This window comes from Barbus barbus (genome assembly GCF_936440315.1).
Source record: "Barbus barbus genome assembly, chromosome: 27".
NCBI lineage: Eukaryota > Metazoa > Chordata > Actinopteri > Cypriniformes > Cyprinidae > Barbus > Barbus barbus.
The window spans coordinates 6,054,968-6,077,937 of record NC_136755.1 but is presented as its reverse complement, the minus strand read 5'-3'; the positions used below and the strand labels follow the sequence as shown (position 1 = coordinate 6,077,937).

The following is a 22,970-nucleotide window of genomic DNA, read 5'->3' as shown; positions in this document are numbered from 1 at the left end:
AAGTGAATAATTCTGCTAAAAACCTTTTACCTCATGGATTAGTCATATTTCAATGACAAACCTTTTTACTCATATTTAAAAATGTTGCCATTTTATATTGTATTTGTGGGTTTTGGGGATTAATTGGTGATATGCAGTTGGAACAGAGAGGTTTTACCGTCAAACATTTATAGACTTATTATCAGATTGGATACATAATCTACAATGCAATGTATTTTGAATATAAATCACTTATATTGCAGTTTCATTTGTTCTGAGTCCAAACTGATGTGCACATATCACCTGGAGTCTTAAAACCATAACGAATAAAAATAAAATCACCCTATTGAGAATATTTTTTTTGTTGACCTCATATTTAATCAAACTGTCAAAGCTTTATCTTTTGGTGCAGTTTCAGACTTCTGTCTGGTGATGTATGCTGGATTTCATCCCACTACTATCATCTGTGAGCTTGTATTCATTGAGTGCAACACGCATCTCACACCCAGTGTTTTTCCTTTTCAATAATCCATTACACTCAGTTGCAAATCACAACACAAAAGAATTGTCACTTGCTACTTTAACCCTGAAAGCATCTCTCTCACGCTTCCCTTATGAACACTTCCCAGAGAATGACACGGATTATAATGTTTTTGAGGAAAGTGTGAGAGAAAACGGCAAAGTTGTTGTTCTTCTGCAGTGGTCAGACTCTCATCATCTGTGATGGAAGTAAAGAATGATGACACAAAGCATTGGAGTATCAGCATGTTTGTTCTGGATGTCAACATGCAATACATGTTCTTTTTTTTGTTTGTTTTTTACAAAATATTCTATGAAATGCCATACCCTTTACTGCATTTCCTTATTTCTATCAACAAAAAACAGTATGACAAATTTTAGTTTCTTCTTTTTCTATCCAAACATTGAAATATAAAACAGTGAGCAGAGAATCATCAGGTGACGAAATACACTCAGAAGTGAGCAGTTACTCTGTCGATCTCCAGAAGATCATCCAGGATCTGAAACGAACAGAAACGCTCATGAACAGGAAGGAAGAATTACGAGCATGACATTTCTAGTAGCACTTGAAGGCAGCAGGGTAATGCTTTGCTTTAAGGTGTACTTGTACTTACTATTATAATAACAAATTATGCATAATTACATGCAAGTAACCCTAAACCAAACACTAATCCTCACCATATAGTAAGTACATGTAGTTCATTAATAAATGTACAATTACACCTTAAACTAAAGTGTAACCGGCAGCAGTGTTTGTAACTACTACAGTATGCAAGCGACTGTTTTTTTTTTTTTTTGTATTTCTTGGGCCAGGATAATCTTGATGCTTTGGCTTCTTTTGGAACCGTTTTCATTGGCTTTTTTTTCTGAAGCACATTAAGTTCTTGTTTACTGAGCTCTAAAAAAAGAGAAAGCAGGCACTAGGTTCCAGTACTGGTTAAATCAGGGTATTTGCAGGATTTTTATAAAACTAGACAAAAAAGTTTGTCAAGCCTACCTAATTAATGCCAAATGAGCAGGGTAGGGCAATGTCTATGGTAACACATTAAACTCTAAAATTACTGTATTTAAAAAATAATAATTGTTCAAATACAGGTTCACAAAATCAAAAGTTTTATACATTTTTATAAAAAATAAAACTTCACATTTCAGCCTTTAAACCAATTTTAGGAAAAGGGATGAATCAAAAGTATCAATTAATATGTGAATTTAAACATATATCTTACTGTTTTAATTCTTTAGATTTTTAGAAGGCATATTAGCTTCTTGACAATCCACCGGTTCACATTTACAACTGTTTGCTGCATATGGGTCGATTTTCGCAATTGGTCTGAACACAAACAGCAGATGTGCTTAGCGAAAATGCAAATCAATTCTCGGCCAGCAGGTGGCGCTTTTAGAACGGCAGAAATATTGCGGTTTCTCTGGGCTGTACACAAAACAGAACTGCGCTCATAAACGCTGCTTTATCAGTCGTTATAGGAATGATGAAATTAAAATGCCATTGAAACTTTACTGAAGACAGGCGATTAACTGATATAAAAACACCCACGGTGTTTTGACTCTGAAAGTTGCAGCGCTCATATTTATTCAATGAAATCATTCTTGTCTTTCCGTTCCCAAATTTAAGATCTCTTGAAATACTAATTGAGACCCTAATGTATCATTTAAGGCATTTCATTTGATTTAGCTTGATCTAAGACTTTAAGGACACACGGAAAACCTGTTAAATATATAAAATGATTATTCAATATATTTCCTGCATAATTTCATTTCCTCTGGCCTAGCATGACAGTAAGTATCTTAGAGTCCAGCACTCACAATGTCTGCGGTTGTGCCGATCTTCTTGGCCAGTTCGCTTCGCTCCATGGTGCTGAGGTACAGGTACTTATTCAGCAGCTCTCCATCCAGGATGTTCTTCACCGCGTTCTGCAGCGTCCGCCGATCACAGTGCAGCATCCTGCAGCAAAACACAGCAGCAAATGCTCAGAAGCTACAAAAGAACTGTAAAAATGTCACATCTGTCCTGCAAGTATCATGAAAATGTCTAAAATTGTAAGTTTCTGAAATATTTGGATTTTTGTGAAAGCTAAACTTTGCAATACAGTCGATCGCCAGGAACAGGGTTGGGCACCCCTGCTCTATATCTTCCAATAATATCTCATAAGGTTTATGAACGAAGCTCTGTAGTTCCAAAACACAATGGAATGCAATTCAAAGATGATAAACAAACAAAACAAACGATAAACAAATAAACATTCATCGAAAGACCGATGATCATATTTGATACTCGTATTTTAACATTTTTCTAAAAATAAAAAAAAAGATGCATGTATAATCAAATAAACAAAGTTTATAAATCAAAGTTGCTTCAGTGCAGGAAGTGTTCATCTTGAAATATTACTAACAATAAAAAAGTTATTATTCTTATGTTTCCTTTATAAAAATCAGGAAAGACTTCACCGCAGAAAGACACATGAACCACAGGCTTTTACTTGTAAAAAAAAAATTAATCAAAAAAGTATAAAGTATGAATTATCAATCAGACGACAAGGCATGTAGTAGATTGTGTTCATCAGCTTTTTCAGCAAAGTTATGTTCATGTTGGTAATTTAGAGGTTTTAGAAATGTGAATATCAAATCTGACCCTGGACCACAAACCCAGTCTTAAGTCGCTGGGGTATATTTGTAGCAATAGCCAAAAATACATTGTATGGGTCAAAATTATTGATTTTTCTTTTATGCCAAAATCATTAGGATATTAAGTAAATGTTCCATGAAAATATTTTGTAAATTTCCTACTGTAAATATATCAAAACTTAATTTTTGATTTGTAATATGCATTGCTAAGAACTTCATTTGGACAACTTTTTTTTTTTTTGCACCCTCAGATTACAGATTTTCAAACAGTTGTATCTCGGCCAATCCTAACAAACCATACATCAATGGAAAGCTTATTTATTCTGCTTTCAGATGATGTATAAATCTCAGTTTTGAAAAATTGACCCTTAGTACTGGTTTTGTGGTCCACGGTCACAAATATGATACAGTAGGCCTTACAGGGTAAGTAAATCTGTTCCAAAGAAAAAGACAATTGCGGAAATGCACAAATTCTCTGAGATACAAATGCAAATCCACAACTACTCATGACAATTCATTGGTCAAAAGCGTTGAATGTCAAAACAACAGAAAGGTAATGAAAATGACTAGGGATGTAACGATATTATCAATATCGCGATAGCAAAACGGTCTCGATATTATCGTGGTCACATGACGATATGAAATGACAGGTCTTCCAGGCAAAAAGTCCAGTTTTTCTCGGTTCACAGTGAATGAATGCAGTGAACAGCCACCAGTTACGCCGGTTTCACACTGGATGCGCAAGCAGAAGTGGCTTGTGTACTGCAAATACAGACGAGTTTGGTCTATTGACGCATTTTCCAGCATTCTCCTCCGAACACTGTGTGCCATGTGCTTTGATGTATGATATGGCCAGCATACTCTGTAATACGACCGGGTCCCTCTCTGTCCCACACACATATGTAAATAACATGCTATATATAAAACAGTTAGGTAGTTTACATGATAAACTTGAGCCAAATTTTCAAGATCTGTATACGAAAAAATTCCAGACCCTGTCAATAAAAATTATATCTGACCCTTCTCACATTTTGTAGGAGTAATATAAATTTCTGCCATCTAACAAAAGGCTTAGAATTGCATATGCTAGATTGAATATATTACGCAAATCTTTTGTGTATCAGTCTGTAAAATTAATAAATCAGAATTGGGGGTTCAAATAGGCCTCTGGGCTCTGGAAAATAGAAAGGACTCACTATTCTAATGCACTGTAGCCGTGTGTTTATGTATACTGTTGTTTTTTGTTTTAAGGCAAGTCTATTGTACTGTTTGTTTAGTAATTATTGATGTGAATTGATGCGAGACAGACAGACAGTGAGATACAAGACAAATTTTGGAAAGAATTCCAACAATAAAGTGTAATTGGATTGAATAATTGAATTGAAAAAGTAATCTTAAAGCTAACAAATGCCTGTATTAATTTAACAGACTCGTGGAAGTGATGTGTTTTCGTGCATTGTATTTTTTCATATGGTGCTTGTGAAACATAAAACACCTCACTTACATGATTTTATGGTGAAATTTGTGATTTTTTTTGTCAATCAGGTCAGTTTTGATCAAGAACAATATACTGTGGCTTTAATTCGGCACAGCAAAAAACCCTAAAAAACAATCTGATTATTACACTCTGCTTACGCGTGTGGTGTGAAACCGGCGTTATGCTTTATTTTCGCGGCAGATGATTACAGCATTTCACTAGATTTGTAGTGAGACGTGTTTTTGTAAGCATGTTTTCACTGAAACTGGAGTTTTCCGTCAAAATAAAAGCTTAAAAGCGCTTAAAAGTAAGATTTGCTGACGGGTTTAAATGCAGTCCAAATTCAAAATATCTCTTTCAAGTGTAGAAATTAGGAAAGAAGTATTGTAATTTCCCTACGGTAGTGTAAAGCAAAAATAATATACCTTTGAAATATTAATTTTCACTTATTTTACAGTGCAATTGTTTTACAACATATGGCTACTGCTGTCAATGTTGTTATTATTATTATCAGATAATAACACATAATAATTATAATAGTTTGGCTTCCTAAAACACCAATGTGAATGTCATTTAGACTGAGACAGTATATCACAAATAAAAAGTGTGTTGGAGTCCCCTTTAAAGGTCAGGTACAAGTCAATTCACTGACCTTTTTCTGACTTAAATTTTCTTAGTTAAGAAACATGGGTTGGAGCTCTTAATTTTGAACTCTCAAAGCGCATTAGATAGAATAATTGAACTTTAAAATTAAAACTTCATTTGAATTCATATCGCAATATTATCGTATTGTGAGATTTTGATATCGTTACATCCCTAGAAATAACAAGCTGGAACGTTGTAAGTAGGCATGCACGCTATTGGATTTTTGCCGATATGCCGATATTTTTCAACTCATTTTGGCCGATACCGATATATTTCCTTTTGTTTGGAAACAACATCAAGTCTCTCCTGTGCAGAAATTATAAGCAAAATATTTTTAATTTTGGTTAGTTTTAATCAACAATAAATAATGAAGGTTTTTTGACAGTATATTGAAGCTTTGAAAATAACTATAAATAAACTATATATCAATCGCTGCATTTCTCCCCAGAAAGATGCAGTTAACCCTAACATTTTATTTTAAGATTTAACATTTGTAGATGGTCTAAAGCAAAAGAGTTGTACAAATTCAGAAAATCTTTTAGAGCTTATGATTTGTTTGTAAAATAAAACATATTACAGATTAATGCATAAATCAGTATATATGAAATTATTTAATTTACAGGTGTTATGTTTTTGATTTGTTTTTTCATGCAAGTTATAGCTTCTGACCTTTAAATCAAAACATACTCATAATTCTATGACATCAATTACTGCTTTATTTAATCAGAAACAGTCTAAATGTTATGTTGGCTATTTTACATTTAATTTAATTAGAAGTAGGTCAACAGCCCCTACAGATTAAAACTCCTTACCGAACGGGCGTTAGGACCCGGGGGTGGGTGCGCTGCTGCACGTGCTATTACTATTTACTACTATTTATCACACACCGAACACGTCATTCTGTACATGCTTTCACAGATTAAATGCAGCGATCCAAAACAGTGAATCTAATCATCATTCAGACAAAACCTTGCTTCGAGAATGAGCCACAATGCTGATGTGATCTAATCACTAGCACACCCTGAGCACATGCGAGTTAACATATTACTCTTATCGGCAAGACATATCGGCATAATTTTTCATATCGGGCCGATGCCGATATTTACATTTAAAGCCATTATTGGCCAATTCTGATATCAGTCCGATAATATCGTGCATCCCTAGTTGTAAGGTTTCTTTGGTTTACGTCAGTAAGTACCTGAAGGCTTTTGGGTTGAGCCCCGCGTGATGCGGCAGCATGGTGGTGAGGGCGTTCTGCAGCATCAACAGTCTGCGGTACGTCTTCTCCTGCATGGGCAGAAGCAGGCCGACGCCACCGTCCAGCGTAGCTGCACAGACATAGACAATCAAACTGGGTTCACTAGTTCAGGAATAGTGAAATAATGCTGGCCAATGATCGTGTTTCATGAACGCCCATTAACCGCTAGGGTGCAAATGTGTTCAAAAGAGAACCAGCTGAGGAGACCCACCGAACCATGTGATGTGCTTGTTGTCCCAGGTGAGTGCCTTCTTGCTGGCGGTGTCCAGAGTGCCGCGGCACGGCATCCTCCAGAAGGCGTTCACATGAGCACTCACGTTAAAATCAGCTCTCCGCAGCAAACGCATGCCTCCGAAACTCTCTTTGGCTGGAGGCGGTATAATAAAGGACATATGTTTGATATCAGACACTGGGAAAGAGCAAAGTCTCATGGTACTACAGAAAGAATCAAATAAATGACACACCTTCTGGCAAGTACATGTAGACCAACAGGTTTTTGTCTCTGTCTGAAACTGAGAGAGGGTTTAAGAGGTCAAACCAGTGACATCTGCAAGAATTAATGAGTTTAAAGCGTAAAACTAATGAGAAGACAGAATAAAAGAATAATGGTGTGTGCACATCAAGCGCGAAGCGAATATTCGCATTGCGTTACTCTGTTTTTTGCATCACTCGAAAAATGAAAAATATTTTAAAAAAATAAAACAGTCTGATACAATCGGACGTGTGAATAAGCTCTTCGCTGACTGGCTTGTCCGACAACGCATCATGCAAATTTTCCAATCAAATTCAAATTTTTGAACTTGCGCAGAAGACGTGATTGAGGTGTATATCGCGCGTTCGCGTTTTTGCATTGACTTTGTATGCAATCTACTTGCGCAAATAATTAAATTCGCTTTCGTTGTGAAAACACCATAAAACATTTACCCAGGAAGCCCAGCTGGTTGTTGTCCACCATAAAGTCTACGCTGTAAACCTCCAGGGGCTTTGCATCCTATGAAGAAACAAGAAGAGGAATGGAACAATTATATCAAAACTGAACGCATTTTGTGTAGCATGTATGCATTGTGTTGTGACCTCATGGTACGCTGGTACAATTTGCGAATCTAAACTACTCAAATAGTAAACAATATTAAACCATGCTCAGTTTTGTACATTAAGCACTCAAGTCAAACAAGAGGCAAAAGATGATCAAGATTTCAACCTATCATAATTGACTAATGTGAAATGACTATCATTCCAGGAGTCTGCAAATTGGCAGCAACACTAAATTAAAAATACATCCCTTTAAATCAGTGGTCTCAAACTCAATTCCCGGAGGGCCGCAGCTCTGCAGAGTTTAGCTCCAACCAGCTCCAAATCAAACCTGTTTGGAAGTTTCTAGTGATCCTGAAGACCTTGATTAGTTGGATCAGGTGAGTTTGATTAGGGTTAGAGCGAAACTGTGCAGAGCTGTGACCCTCCAGGAATTGAGTTTGAGACCAATGCTTTAAATCAATTGAATCATAAAGGATTGAGTGTCACTGGCTGATATTTGAGTGCAAACTCTTGGCAGATACCCTGCTGACGAGCGAGAGTGTCTTGCTCTCCTCCTGGTAGCGCAGCAGAGAGATGCTTTTCATCACATCGGCGGCGAGGATGAAGTTCTTGATGCTGTGCATCTGATGGATGTAGAGCTGCGTGTCGATGAAGGCCATGCCGGTCAGATCATTATCCTTCAGACTCCATAAGAAGATCTGCACGCACACACTCACATTATACAGAATCAACAGAAATGACATTGAAGCACATTCAAACGTGTGGTTTACCTTCTGTCCGATGGCAGACACCAGGTATCCACTGCAGTGACAGAGAGCCGTGACAGGCCCCTTCTGCTCCTTCTCATACAGCACTTTAAACTTGTTCTTGGTGAGGGGCTGACCGGGCTCTGGCACCACCTCAATCACATCCAGAATCAGGATCTGCCACAGAGAAAACGAATCCAGATCAGACATCTGATCAACTGAAACAACTGAACTGCCGACATAAAAGAGACCAAAATGTAGGGCTACACGATCTGGGAGAAAAATCTCATTGTGATTTCTATATTTGATACAACCACATATAGAAATCAAAAGACATCAAATTGTGATTTTTCTGATAAAAACTGAGACATAAAATGAGATTTAAAAAAAAAAAGTTTTTTTGTAGAGCTGCACAATTTGACCTATTTTCTAATTACATTTCATATTAAATAATAAGTAATATTATTTTTATAAATAATAATGTATTGTTTTCATTAATAAATTAAACGTATTGAATGAAATATGTATTATATTACCTTTGCTAGATTTTATTTTACAATAAAAAAAGTTTTTTGTAGGGCTGCACAATTTAGCTAATTTTATAATTATATTTCACTATAAGTAATATTATTATTATTATTATTATAATAAATCATATTAACTATTATTTTTATTTCTAAATAAAAACATTAAACAAAATAAATTTTACCATTGCAATATTTCACTCAAAAACAACATTAAAAATAAAATAATAATTTTTACTACAGTACAACTGTAAAATTACAATAGATTACAATAAGATTTCTGTCTGCCTTAATGTCTAATAATTTTAAATCAAACTTTTTTTTGATAGAAAACATGCAGAGAGACCTAAAATTTAAATCGCAGCCATTGTTATTTGATAATCACACTAAGCTGGTTTCATTTCAATTGATCAGGCAGTCCTAACTAAAAGCAGTCATAAATGGTGCAGTTTTAAATGTTGTTGGACCTTGCAAATGTTTTTATCCCATTTTGCGATAACATCACCAGCCATATTGCTCTCTTTAACTTTTAGTTGTGGAATAAATTGATCATATGAATCAAATGCACCTGTAAAGAGTATTTCTACAATGGCATCACATTGGTAACTAAATGCTATTGAGTGAGGATCAAAAAGCTTATTTAATAGATGTATATTAATGTATTTCAACAGTTTCTGGAGTGTTGACAGGTGTGTGTAGGTGAAGACTCACTCTTCCTCTACAGGTGACCTCCTCTCCCTGCATGAGGCAGGTGCCCAAGGCCACGTATCCCTTCAGCCCTGACACAGTCTCCTGACTCTTCAGAGCCACTGTCTTCATACACGTCACATGCTCCCACTCCTCCAGATCAACGCTGACCAAGACAGTCCAACAACGTTACACAGAACAGACAGATCATCATCATTTACTCATGTTCATGTCAGTTCAACACCCGTAAGACCGCCATTCATCTTGAAGACATTTTTAAAGGGGTCACGACATGAGGAACTAAATTTCCCTTGATCTTTTGATACAGAAGAGGTGTTTGCTTAATACATCCTGCAAGTTCCATCACTTAAAATGTCCTCATCATCAATGTAATAACCCTCAGAAAACGGCTTGTTTTGGATCAGAGGTGCAAGATGATGTCACGGGGGTGCAGTCGTTTGCATAAACACAGCATCCAGCGCAAGACAAACGAATCTTCTTCTCACCATAGGACCTCTCACAGGAGAGAGAACGAATGGATGCGCAAACGAGCGAGTGTGAAGCTTGTGAACAAGTTTGTTGGTTTAATTACAAAAACTGCTAAGTTATCACCTCATTGCTGAGAAATATAATGTAGCTTTTAGCTTTTATATTTATAAAATTCATGGGGCAGGGATTGAAAACCAGCTCCAGAATGTGCTATTTTTTACATATATAAAAGTTTCCATCTCAATAAAATGCGAGCGCATACAGCATGCCGGCATTAAAACGCTATCTTTATAGGCAAACGTGTCACCCTCGCATTGGGAGTTCGGTGGGGAATCGGATGTGTGTGTTTAGATGTAGGTTGGATGTCCAGATATTGGATATGTATCCGATTAAAGGCCACATTTGGAAGTGGCTCAGATCGAATGCGAAAAAATCTTGTATGCAACAAATTCCGATCTGTGTCAGATGTGAGCAAAGAAATCCCCAAAGTAGCGCAATGACCATATCCCATATGAAAACTCAAAATATGTCATTTCTATACCTAAAATACATATTTTACAGACACCGTTTTGCAGATTGATCATAAACACAGCTAAAAGGCTTCCTACCAGAGGCATCCTTCACAAAACTTAACATCTACCACAGTTTTATCATAGGTAGAATTCAAAATGTTTCAATACAAGCATTTCAAGTCAAATGTAATTTATACAATCTTTCAAACCTTAGTTTAACCACACTGTAAAAAAATAAAAAAAAGAAGTTGAGCCAACTTAATTTTAAGGCAACCAGCTTCAGCAGATTTTTGAGTTTTCTCAATCTGTTTTAAGTTTATACAACAAAAAGTTGAGAATCTCCTACAAAAATAAGTTGAGAGAACTCAAAAATCTGCTGAAGCTGGTTGCCTTAAAATTAAGTTGGCTCAACTTCTTTTTTTTTTTTTACAGTGCAAAGACTATAGAAATTGGACTTTGGTTTAACCCACGGGAGAAAATCAACCTGCTGCAACAGTTTAAAATCAGCCCAATTCTGTGGAAACAAATGTGGATTTGGCAACCCTGTGTCCAACAAGAGTTGCATCCAAAGCGATTTAAATACTCTGCATATTGATAGCAGCTCCCTAATGCACAAAAATTATATTCAATATTAGAATGTTTGTGAGAGCAGGCCAGAAATTCAGCGGGACCGGGATTAAGAAAACAGTCCCGTGCAGGGCTTTAATACAAAAACACACACAATGAATGGCGACTGTAGAAAGCAAAAGCTGAATCCCAGACATTTTGGGTGATTCTAAACTTTATGCATCAAAAAGTTCATAAAGACACATCAAATATGGTAAATATATGTGCACTGCTAAATGTTTATATGAATAAAAGCCCAAATTAAACCCGTTAAATCAAATAAAGTGATCGCATCTCTTCAGAAGGATTACACTTGGATTAAACTGCTCTATTCATGTAGATTACTTTTGTAATGTCTTTATGAACTTTTTAAAGGTTCAAAGTTTAGGTTGTGTGAATGTGCTTCTCACCGTGTGTTTGGGATGGCCTCCCAGCTGACCGGAGAGATGAGCTGAATGGAGAACTTCTCCTGCTGTGGGTGTATGTACCGCTCATCTGAGAAAACAACAATTAAAATAATAAAGACCCCATCAAATCAGACACATTCACTTTATCCATGTGCACACGCAAGCAAACAGTGTCCCACCTCTTTCGATGGTCTCATACTCCTTCTCCTCTCCGGTCATTCTGGGGATGCGTGTGCACTGCTCTTTAACACTGCTGCACACCGCATACACCTGAAACACACACGAATGATCAACACATGACTGCCACGTTTACATGGCAGCGGTCATTAAAAGGTGTGTTATGTAAAATTGAGTGCAGCCCAAATTCAAAATACTGAAGAGCTTTGTTTCTCCTGCCGCCGCCTCCTCAGACTCGACGCTCATGCAGGTTGCCAGATTTAGGAAGGGCTTTAAACTAAGTTGTAGAGTATATATATTTGCGTTGTGATATTCTTCTGGTCATAGAGCCGTTTAGATGGATTATTTAGTTTTTTAGGTCGGGTAGAATCTGCAATCTCTGACAGAGTTCGTTTGCTGACTTCCACGGCTGCAATATGCTGCATTTACCACCAACTGGCAACCTGCGGTGCTGAATTACTATTGGGCAAACTGGGCGGAGTCACACAAACAAAAACAGGCATTCCGACACGGAACACACATTTCAAAGTAGAATAACTGGCTATAGCACTGTTACTCGGAGAAATAAGTATGTAAACTTAACATGTTCCCTAAATGTAATTTTTATGCATTAATAGTCAAAAGATTACATGCAGCACCTTTAATGCTGGACACAGATGTTATTTATGCAGATTAGCCAGTCATAACAGACCTCGTTTATATATAGAATCTTTAAGGCACAGGAGGAAAAACTGACAGTCTAATTGGTCAACATAACACAAATTTGTGTGACCAAATTGAACACAAGCAAAATCTGCAAACGTTTTGTCCGAATGCAAAATTACTGATTGCGCAGATGTTTGTTAAAATGACTGGATTTTGGCTGCTAAAATTATTGCAGAGCAACGGCCTCTTTTTTCTTCATTTTGATGAATGTTGCCATAACCAAACCATTTAGCTCCCATTGACTTCCAATGTATTTACAATTCAAGTTAATGAAAACCAAAACTGTTTACATCTTCAAAATTAGTTATTTTATGCTTCACCGAAGAAAGTGAGTGAGGTCTAGAAAAATGTGAGATGACACCTAAATGACAGAATTTTAAGTTTTGAGTGAATAAGGCTCATATAAATGTTTAAAAAGGGTCAAGACGAGCTCAGTTACAAAATGCAGTGAACTCATCTCCTGCCCACAGCATATGCATTACCTTTGATTCCATGTGGTACGACACATAGTGGACTGTACACCTGAGCGGGATCTTGCGGACAGGCCAGGGAGCGTCATATGAGAGATATGTGGGTAACACACTGATCCTCAGTTCGCCCTAAAGCAACAAACACGCTTCAGTTAAACCTAAACCTGTCAAGATTATTTTCTCAAGATATCCTGATACAGTGGTGGACGAAAAGACAATTTTGTCATTTTAAGATGTGATCTAATACCAAATGCTGGTACAGATTTTAGGGCTTGTCTGTACCTGTTTGTTGAAGTAGAGGAATCCTTTGGGACAGTTGATATTGTGAAAGGGAGAGAAGGATTCGATGGCACCGTCTATTGTCATGGGGTGGAGCCGCATCGCCCCACGAGAGGTCACCAGCATCCAGTGAGGAGACGGACCGCAGATAAACACCTGGAAAACAAGCAGTGCCAACATTTATGTAGTTCTTCTCTTACAAAATTTGGTACCAATGTCTTACACCAGCTCTGATAACTAACCAGTATGGTTGTTATTGATAAAGTAAACCTCATTAAAAATTATTTTCCATGTTTAAAATCAAGCTGAAATAAAATAATAATAATTAAATATAAATATATTTAATATACAAACAACATAAAGACAGTATATTTTTAAATATTTGTTTAATGGCATCTTTTTTATGACTGAAGGTCAGTATCAATGATCCCAATACTACTGATTTCTCTATAAAATTCCCCCATATTTAATGCGGCGATATTAACGTCTGCCGCCTCACTAAATGAGGATATAAATACATGAACAACATCACCAGAACTGCTCTGAGAGTCACTTCATGAGCATTTGACCATTTCATTTGAGTAAAACTATCCTCATATCATATACACACAGAAATATAAAAAGGTATTCACGGCAACCTGTAAAAAAAAAAGTTTGGGTTTCAATTGAAGACATTGCGGCAGAAACGTATTCCTATTGTTCAGTAGAATGTACGTAATAGCCTACTAAAATTATTAAAACCTTATTTTTAAGGAATAATCATAAAATATGTCTTCAATGTTTAAATTGTAATATTAAATCCCCTTTATTTTCCAAAAAAAAAAAAAAAAAAAAAAAAGATTTGTTTAATTTACATTAATTAAAAGATAAATTAAATTAATGTTTTTATGCCGGAAAAAAACGGACCACTGCCTTGTTAAAGAAGCTGAGGGTAAAGGTGATGGACTGGTCAAGCATGTCTCCAGACCTAAACCCTATTGAGCATCTGTGGGGCATCCTCAAACGGAAGGTGGCCACACAAAATATTGACACTTTGGGCCCAATTTGGACATTTTCACTTAGGGGTGTACTTACTTTTGTAGCCAGCAGTTTAGACATTAATGGCTGTGGGTTGAGTTATTTTGAGGGGACAGCAAATTTACACTGTTATACAAGCTGTACACTCACTACTTTACATTGTAACAAAGTGTCATTTCTTCAGTGTTGTCACATAAAAAGATATAATAAAATATTTACAAAAATGTGAGGGGTGTACTCACTTCTGTGAGATACTGTATGTATATATATATATATATATATATATATATATATATATGGGATGCACGATATTGGATTTTTGCCAATATGCCAATATTTTCCAACTCATTTTGGTTGATACCGATACCAATATATTTCCTTTTGTTTGGAAACAACACCACGTCTCTCCTGTGCAGAAATTATAAGCAAAATATTTTTAATTTTGGTTAGTTTTTAACAAGAACTTATTTGTTAGAATTAAAAAAAAAAACAATGAAGGTTTTTTGTCAGCACATTGAAGCTTTGAAAATAACTATAAATAAACATATATACACATATACACATATATATATACATACATATATATATATATATATATCTCAATCGCTGCATTTCTCCCCAGAAAGATGCAGTTAACCCTAACGTTTTATTTTAAGATTTAACATTTGTAGATGGTCTAAAACAAAAGTTATAAAAATTCTGAAACTCATTTAGAGCTTATGATTTGTTTAAAAAATAAAACGTATTACACATTAATGAATAAATCAGAATATATAAAATTATTTAATTTACAGGTGTTATGTTTGTGATTTTTTCTTCATGTAGCTTCTGACCATTAAATCAAAACAGTCATTATTTTATGACATCAATTACTGGTTTATTTAATCAGAAACACAGTCTAAATGTTATATGTGTAGGCTATTTTACTTTTAATTAAATTAAATTAAACAGATTAAAACTCCTAACCCAACAGGCATTAGGACCCGGGGGAGGCTGCTGCTGCTGCACGTGCTGTTACTGTTTACTCCATCACACACCGAACACGTCATTCTGTAAGTGCTTTCACAGAATAAGTGCAACGATCAGCGAATCTAATAAGTCCAATATCAGTGCGATATAGATATAATGAAATAAATGAGAAATATTGCCTTGACAACTAACTGAAATAAATAGTAGTACTAAAATTTAAGCAGAAATAAAAATAAAAGTTAGAAATAGAAATAAGAAAATGACAACAGCACATAATGAAGTTACTAATACCTAAACTAACATTAAAATGGACATGTAAAACTCTAATATAATAAATAATACTAAAATTAACTTGCTTGACAGACATTTCATGATCAACAAAACCGGTTTCTAAGAAAAGTATACAATAAAAAGAACAATAAAATAGACTATAAATTAATTAAAAACTTAAATTAAAATTAGAAATGCTGCCTTGACAACTAAGTGAAATAAAATAGGTTTAATTTTAAGTAGAAAAATTACTAAAACTAACACTGAAATGAAATGTTATTTTTGCACATACCAAAACCAGTGAAACTAATATTAAAATAAAAAAGTGAAAAAATTTAATATTTAATATAGCAAAGCATGACTAAAAATACTATGATAGTATATAAATAAGACTAAAATCACCCTGCTTGTCAGACATTACTTGATTTTTTGAAGTTTTGCATACATGTAGAATTTAACACAATGCAAGGCCATCAACAAGCGTAAAAAAAAACATGATCAAATAAATACATTTCAGTTTTCAAACCAAGTCACAGACAGACGTACCCCTGAGTATCCCGATATGTCCTGGAAGTATCTGAATCTGGCCACTCGACCTTTGACCCCCAGAGTCTCCTCTCCCTGACCATCAGGCTTCTTGTCCTTCCTCATTTTGGACTTCTTCTCTCTGAAGTTAATGTTATGAGGCATCTGACAGGAAGAAAACAGAGCCACCACTCACCATTATTCAAGCATCACTAGAGTTAACGTCCTGTGGAGAGTATTTAGTGTCAGTTTGTACCTTCTTGAAGCGCACTTTCAGGTTGCTCTGAGCTTGCTGCTGGTCGTATGGAAAGGCCTCATAGATGAGAAGCTCTTGATCAACATGTGCCTGTTGACAAATACAGTAAAACACACAATATTAAACCTCAATTCATCCAGAAGAGCAGGGAGTTTCTGTGATAAATACTCACCAGCAGGTAAGGACGGCTGTGGTTGTAGCCTAAAGACACGAGAGAAACTTCTTTGACCAATGGGATTTCTCCCTGCCTCATCACTTCCTCCTTTTTGAGCTCCCCTTGAGTAGCCGATTGGCTAGCAGAGCTGTCGACCAAAACACGCTGACCAACAGGGAAATTTTTCACCAGGAAAACCAGGCGCCAGTCAGGAAGCTGGTAGATCTGATTAACAAATCACAAACATTTTTAATGAACAATAACATCAAATTATGTTTTACATACGCTCTACGGAAGCTTATAACATGAACTGCATAACCAAACAGCCCCTAATGAGTAAGATTAGTGACATAAATCTGTTGATAAGGCATGCATTCATACTGAACAAATCTATAAACTTCATAAAGGTAGTTCAGGGATAGTTTTGAAGGAACTGAGGGTCTATATAAAGGATGACAGGCTTCTCATTTTTGGGTAAATCATAAGGGTTTTAGAATCATATAAAGGGAATTTTAAATATTACATTAAATATTTTAACATTAAAAATTACAGTACTTATCAAAAGTTAAAAAAATATTATGATTTTTAAATGTTTTAATGAGGACTTTTGTGCTCATCAAGGCTGCATTTATGTGCTCAAATACAGTAAAAACTGTAATATTGTGAAATATTATTACAATTAGAGATGGGCATTTTTGGCAATTTCTTATTTCGATCATCGATAGGTTTCAAAAACGATTAATGGAGTAATCGGGGACGGGGCGTGTGCGGGGGGGTGCACGGCTGTAATGGAGATAATGAAAATATCTGAAGACTTATGAAAATGAATGTTAAAAATAAAAATATGACAAGAAAACATGTCTATGAAAACATGAGCACATGATTAGATGTTAGATTATGATGCAGCAATGTAATTAAAAAAGAAGCATCTAAAAACAAATAGCTGCCTGAGGTGAAGCTGACTTCATGCCAATAAACTGAAACCCGCTCAATGACCTTCCTATGATATTAATCAGATAACTTAGATACACAACATAGACTTAACATTACAACTTGTATCTGCACAAAAGGATGCATATGCCAGTAAACTTTAAGATAAGCGCTATAGCGAGAGAGAGAGAGAGAGAGAGAGAGAGAGAGAGAGAGAGAGAGAGAGAGAGAGAGAGATCCGTGATGCGCTTTCAACTTTCTCTTTTTACAGTCTATGGCTGAAACACGGGCAAGTACAGAATTCACTATAGAATTCACATCCTATAAATTTCTCATTATCATGCTTATGTCATTAATGTTTATAGTAGATTTGTGCTATATTTTCATCTACATTATCAAGTGATTCCTAAAATCGCCTGCGTGTTTTCGAAGCCATATGAAGTGTAAAAATTTTAATTGAAGTATGCCTACTGTTGAACAAATATGACGAAAAAAATCACTGCTGCATTGTTATAGGATCAGTATTTTTTTTTAAAGAAACATCTAAAAGCAATATGACCGTCTCAAATAACTTTTTCTCATTGCATTTGAGCATGAAACTAAACACTGGTAATATGCAGTGCTTTCAGCATGTTAATAAATGTTAATATCACAACGCATCCTATATTAAATTAATGAAGATATGCATGTAGCTAACCCAGACATCACTATGTGATTTCAAAATGCCAAGCTTCTCTCTCTTCTCACATCTTTGAACCGCATGCTAATGCAAGCTAAACAATCAGAGGTAAGGGTGCCGCCCAAAGTGCTGCTATAACCAATAAGACATTTTTTTTCAAATCCACCCAAAATCCAAGCAGCTCTTTGAAGGAAATCTCAATAAATCAGTGTTTATGTTAGTCACCTCCATGACTCCATTCTCTCTGACCAGAAGGCACCAGTGTGATGGCTCCTGTCTGCCCTGGCCGCCCTCTCTTCCTGTCTGAGTGGAGTTCAGTGCTGCATAGCTGCGGCTGGCCTCCTCTTTACTGGGGCTGGACAGATGGTTCGACTCCCCATACAGCATCTCCTCTTCATCATCCATCACATTACTGACGGACAGCACGAGGAGAAGAAAAAGAGTCATTGTGAGAATATGGGACGAGCTGCAAATAAGAGCATTTGAGTGTCTGGTGTGCTCAGTGACCATTACCTGATCTCCTGGATGATGGTCTCTGTGTCTGATTGGGCTCTGATGGCAGTTTCCTCTTTGGCCATGAAGCTGACCTTGTTCTCAGTTGTGAACATGCCACTGACGTCACGATAAGCACATAATGTAATAATACGGGATTGCTGCAAAAACAAAACATTGAGAGCAGTTTAAAAGGTATTCAACAATAAAATCATACTGTATTTCACAGAATCACCACAGAGAAAAATGGGATTTACAAAAAACGGTTTAATTTTCATGAAAATAATGCCTCAATACAAAAAAAAAAGTCTTCTGTCCTAAAAATATGATTCATTGTCTTCATTTGCCTAAGATTTTGTGATAAAATACAACCTAGATGTTTTTCATGAGATACAGCATAAAATAACACTGTTCAAAAATTCAGTAAGAGTCGGCAAGATTTTTTTCATTCAAGAATTTAATATATTTAATTTAATTTTTTTATATTTTATATATATATATATATATATATATATATATATATATATATATATATATATTTTTAGCAATGCTTTAAATTGATCAAAAGTGACAGTAAAGACATTTATGATGTTACAAAAGATTTATATTTAAAATAAATGCTGTTTTTTGAAGTTTGTATTCATCAAACATTCTTAAAAAAAATTTCAGCAGCAAAACATTTTAAAACATTGATAATGATGTATGTTCCTTGAGCAGCAAATCAGCATAAGAGAATGATGTCTGAAGGATCATGTGACACTGAAGACTGGTAATGATGCTGAAAATTCAGCTTTACATCACAGGAATAAATTACATTTTAACATATATTCACATAGAAAACAGCTTTTTTAAAGTGTAATAATATTTTATAATATTAATGTTTTTATAAACAATAATAAAACAATTGCAGTCTTTGTGAGCATAAAAGACTGAGTAAGAAAAGAGTGATTTTCTAACTCCGTACTTTGCCTTGTTTTTCAGTACAAAATATAAAAAAATTATTAAATCAAGAGACATTTACTTGAAATGCAAAATGACTTTTTTTTTAAGTTTTTTTGCAAAATTAAGATCAAAATTAAATGAGTTTAGACTTAAAACCAGAAAAAATAAATGCAAATGGCGTAAAAAATAAATAAAAATAAAAACTTTTTCTTCTTTATAATAAAAACTAGTTTTCTTTTCAAACTGTAGTTATATTTCTTACAACATTGGTGGGGGGTTTTTCTGGTTAAGCATAAACTTACTTAATTTTGATCAATTTCTCAGAAAGCAGGACTTCAATTTTGCATTTCAAATAACTTGATTAAATAAACGCAGCCTTAGTGATCATCAGAGACTTCTTTCAAATGCAAACGTTTGACCAGTAATGTACATGACGTCTGTATGGACTGACCGTGTGGATTTGTGGTTTCTGCAGTGCCAGGCGGTGGCTCTTCCCCATGTACGAGTCGCTCTTCAGCACAAACATGGTGACCACTCCCTCAGCTGTCATGATGATCATGTATGGATCGGCCACAGAGCAGTGCACTATGGGAGAGCCCAAGTCCACAGGGATAAAGTGGAGCTGTGTCACTGAGAGCAAGAAGAGAAGAGACCAGATGAGACACCAGATCCATCCATCATACAGTCACAGCTACATGCACACTGATGTGGTTCCTCACCTCCCTCTAGCAGTCTGATGCCCATAGGAGACACCTGGATGATGTATTTATTGTCTCCGATGTTGCCAGCATACACAGTGGGACCCTGCGTGGCGAAACCACTGGTGTCCAGCTCCATAATCTCCTGACCCGTCTGCAGGATCTAAACACACCACAAGAGAAATGAAGCACTGGAAGAGTGAATGTGTCCTCCAAAAATGTCATGACAATAAACTGCCTCAAAAAAGCATTGTGACTGGTTGAAGAGTACACAATGAGCTGATATGAGAAAGCAGTCATGCTGCCTGGAATGACATACTAGCATGCTGCTTACTATATCGTATATACTGCCTAGTAGACGTGCCGGTATTTGGAAATGCGATATCACGATATTGAACATGCACGATATTGTTATCGTGAGCACTTAAAAATACCTTGAATAATTATTTAACCCAATACAAATTATTCTTTTATTGATTTTTTTAAATGCATTTTAAGAATACTTTATCATCAATGGGTCACAATGCACAACACCATTGTATGCTGCGTCACAGACGCATGCACACTCTCATATAAACAAGCACGGATGAGAAGTGCATGGCGTAGCGACTGAAGGAGACGTGCTGAATGAAAGCGCACTTTCACTCTCTGACAGTAGATGGCGCTAATGGAACAGCAGAAATACAGCCGTTACCCTGGAAACCCCATAAACAAAGCAGCTGAGCTACTTTTTGAAACATTTAAATGATTTAAAAAGCCATTCAGATTTTTGTATTCGCTACGGTGTTCATCACAGCGCCAAATACTTAATAGGCTATTTATTTCCAAACTTTTTTTCTTACATTTTAATCTGGACTATAACATGCCCTAGATATTGTTTGAAAATATTTTGATTCTTTATTGTTTGGTCACACTTTACATTAAGCCTCCATTAGTTCATTCATTAGTAAACAAACTGCTCATAAAAAAAATATTCTAAATATTCAGGTAACACTTCATTTTAAGGTGTCCTTGTTACACGTTACATGTATTACTATTATAATAACAATAAATGACGCATAATTACATGCAAGTAACCCTATGCCAAACCCTAATCATCTAGTAAATACATGTAGTTAATTACTATTACTCAGTACTTAAATGTACAACTACACTGTAACGAGGACATCTTAAATAAAGTGTAACCAACATTCATTAATCTTAAATTTCACAATTTAATAGCACATTGATGTAATCAAAAATTGTAACTGTATTATTTAATGGACCTGAGCTAACATGAACTAACAGTTGTATTTTTTTAACAAAGATTAATAAGTTCTGTAGCAAATGTAGCTATTTCTCATTATTAATGTTAACGTAAATGCATTAACTAAGGTTAACTAATGAAATAGTGAACTTTTTTACTTTATACATTTTTTGTGTAGTGCTTTATTGTATTTAAATGTTTTTGTTATAAGAAAAAAAGTTATTAAACCTGTTATATGACAACACTTTTTTTGCAAGTAAATTTCAATATCGTGATAATACCGTATACCGTGACAAAAGCATTAGCAATTAATCGCAACATGAAAATTTGATACCGCCATATGCCTACTGCCTAAATGATGGTAGTATGTTATACATAATACAGCTTTTGATTACCATGGTGGAGTCCTCTCTGCTGAGGATGAGGAAGCCGTGTCTGTTCTTGTCGTCCTCTACTGTGGGCTCATGCTTCTCCTCCTCTGGACCCTCGCCATCACCCTCTGGTGGAGACTACAGACACAGAGTTTCAAAGTTAAGCAGTTTACAGCTAAACGTCAGAATTATGGGTTATTTATCTACATTAAAAATAAAAGACTTTAGACAGATGACTGTAACATAAATCACCTTCTCAGGTTTCTCCTCACAGTGTATCACTGTCCACATGTCATGGCATCCAGGAAGTTCAAACGTTGTGACCACCTGTGGTCTGATACTCTTCTATAGAACAGCAAAATAAATGCCTCAATACCACAAACTTAATATAATTTCAGTAATAATGGTTGACTTATGTGGACTTTTCAACTGCCAGTGGCCAATATACATGTGACATATTATAAATATATACACAAAGCCAATATTGCAAATAGCGATTTCCTTATTCAGTAATTTTGTCTTGTTTCCCAGTGAAAATATCAACAAATTCTTAACTTAAGCGATATTTATGTTTTGTTTTTGGTTACATTTTATTTTAAGGTAGTAAAGTAGTTTAAATTTATGGGATTAAGGGATCTAAAATATAGTCATGCAGAACAAGGCATTAATATGTGCTTTAAGTACTAATAAACAGCCAATATGCTAGTAATATGCATGCTATTAAGCAAGTAGTTGCTAGTGAGAATTGGTCCCTAAACTAAAGTGTCACCTTTTTGTTGGTAACACTTTAGAATAGGGAACACTTATTCACTGTTAACTACGACTTTTCCCTCAAACTCCTAATTTGCTGCTTATTAATAGTTAGTAAGGTAGTTGTTAAGTTTAGGTATTTGGTAGGATTAAGGATGTAGAATAACGTCATGTAGTAATATGCATGCTAATAAGCAACTAGTTAAGAGACCCTAAAATAAAGTGTTACCCTTTTGTTTGTTTTTTTTGAGAAATCTATAAAAATTAAGTGAGTTTACATTTAAAACACAATGCAATTAAAGAAACATTTATTTGAAATCCACTTAAAACTAATGGGTTGTTAATGCTTTTGTTAATCTGCCAAGCATCAAACACAATAACTGTGTAATGTTGATCATTTTGGAATGGTCAATTATTAGCATATTTAAATGATAAAAGTAGGATTCCTCACAACAGGGCAATACTAAGAACATGTTAAAAAAAAAAACACTAAACATTAATCACAACTTCTAAAAT

General features: G+C 35.3%; 1 protein-coding gene across 1 annotated transcript in view; it reads right to left on the bottom strand.

Annotated features, from left to right (window-relative positions):
• Positions 1 to 345: 345 nt before the first annotated feature.
• LOC306846957 (cleavage and polyadenylation specificity factor subunit 1) overlaps positions 346 to 22,970 on the bottom strand; it is a 29,747-nt gene continuing 7,122 nt past the window's right edge. The window contains exons 17-38 of the mRNA XM_079380678.1: positions 21,957 to 22,049; positions 21,729 to 21,842; positions 20,109 to 20,250; positions 19,841 to 20,019; positions 18,469 to 18,608; positions 18,181 to 18,367; positions 16,365 to 16,571; positions 16,193 to 16,282; positions 15,958 to 16,101; positions 13,159 to 13,311; positions 12,889 to 13,005; positions 11,704 to 11,794; positions 11,528 to 11,612; positions 9,535 to 9,676; positions 8,324 to 8,476; positions 8,075 to 8,251; positions 7,443 to 7,509; positions 6,983 to 7,030; positions 6,730 to 6,885; positions 6,459 to 6,588; positions 2,320 to 2,458; positions 346 to 998 (exon numbers count right to left, since the gene is read on the bottom strand). Of these exons, the coding sequence (XP_079236804.1) occupies positions 951 to 998; positions 2,320 to 2,458; positions 6,459 to 6,588; positions 6,730 to 6,885; positions 6,983 to 7,030; positions 7,443 to 7,509; positions 8,075 to 8,251; positions 8,324 to 8,476; positions 9,535 to 9,676; positions 11,528 to 11,612; positions 11,704 to 11,794; positions 12,889 to 13,005; positions 13,159 to 13,311; positions 15,958 to 16,101; positions 16,193 to 16,282; positions 16,365 to 16,571; positions 18,181 to 18,367; positions 18,469 to 18,608; positions 19,841 to 20,019; positions 20,109 to 20,250; positions 21,729 to 21,842; positions 21,957 to 22,049 (2,802 nt within the window). The 3' untranslated portion in view covers positions 346 to 950. The remainder of the gene's footprint in view (positions 999 to 2,319; positions 2,459 to 6,458; positions 6,589 to 6,729; positions 6,886 to 6,982; positions 7,031 to 7,442; positions 7,510 to 8,074; positions 8,252 to 8,323; positions 8,477 to 9,534; positions 9,677 to 11,527; positions 11,613 to 11,703; positions 11,795 to 12,888; positions 13,006 to 13,158; positions 13,312 to 15,957; positions 16,102 to 16,192; positions 16,283 to 16,364; positions 16,572 to 18,180; positions 18,368 to 18,468; positions 18,609 to 19,840; positions 20,020 to 20,108; positions 20,251 to 21,728; positions 21,843 to 21,956; positions 22,050 to 22,970) is intronic.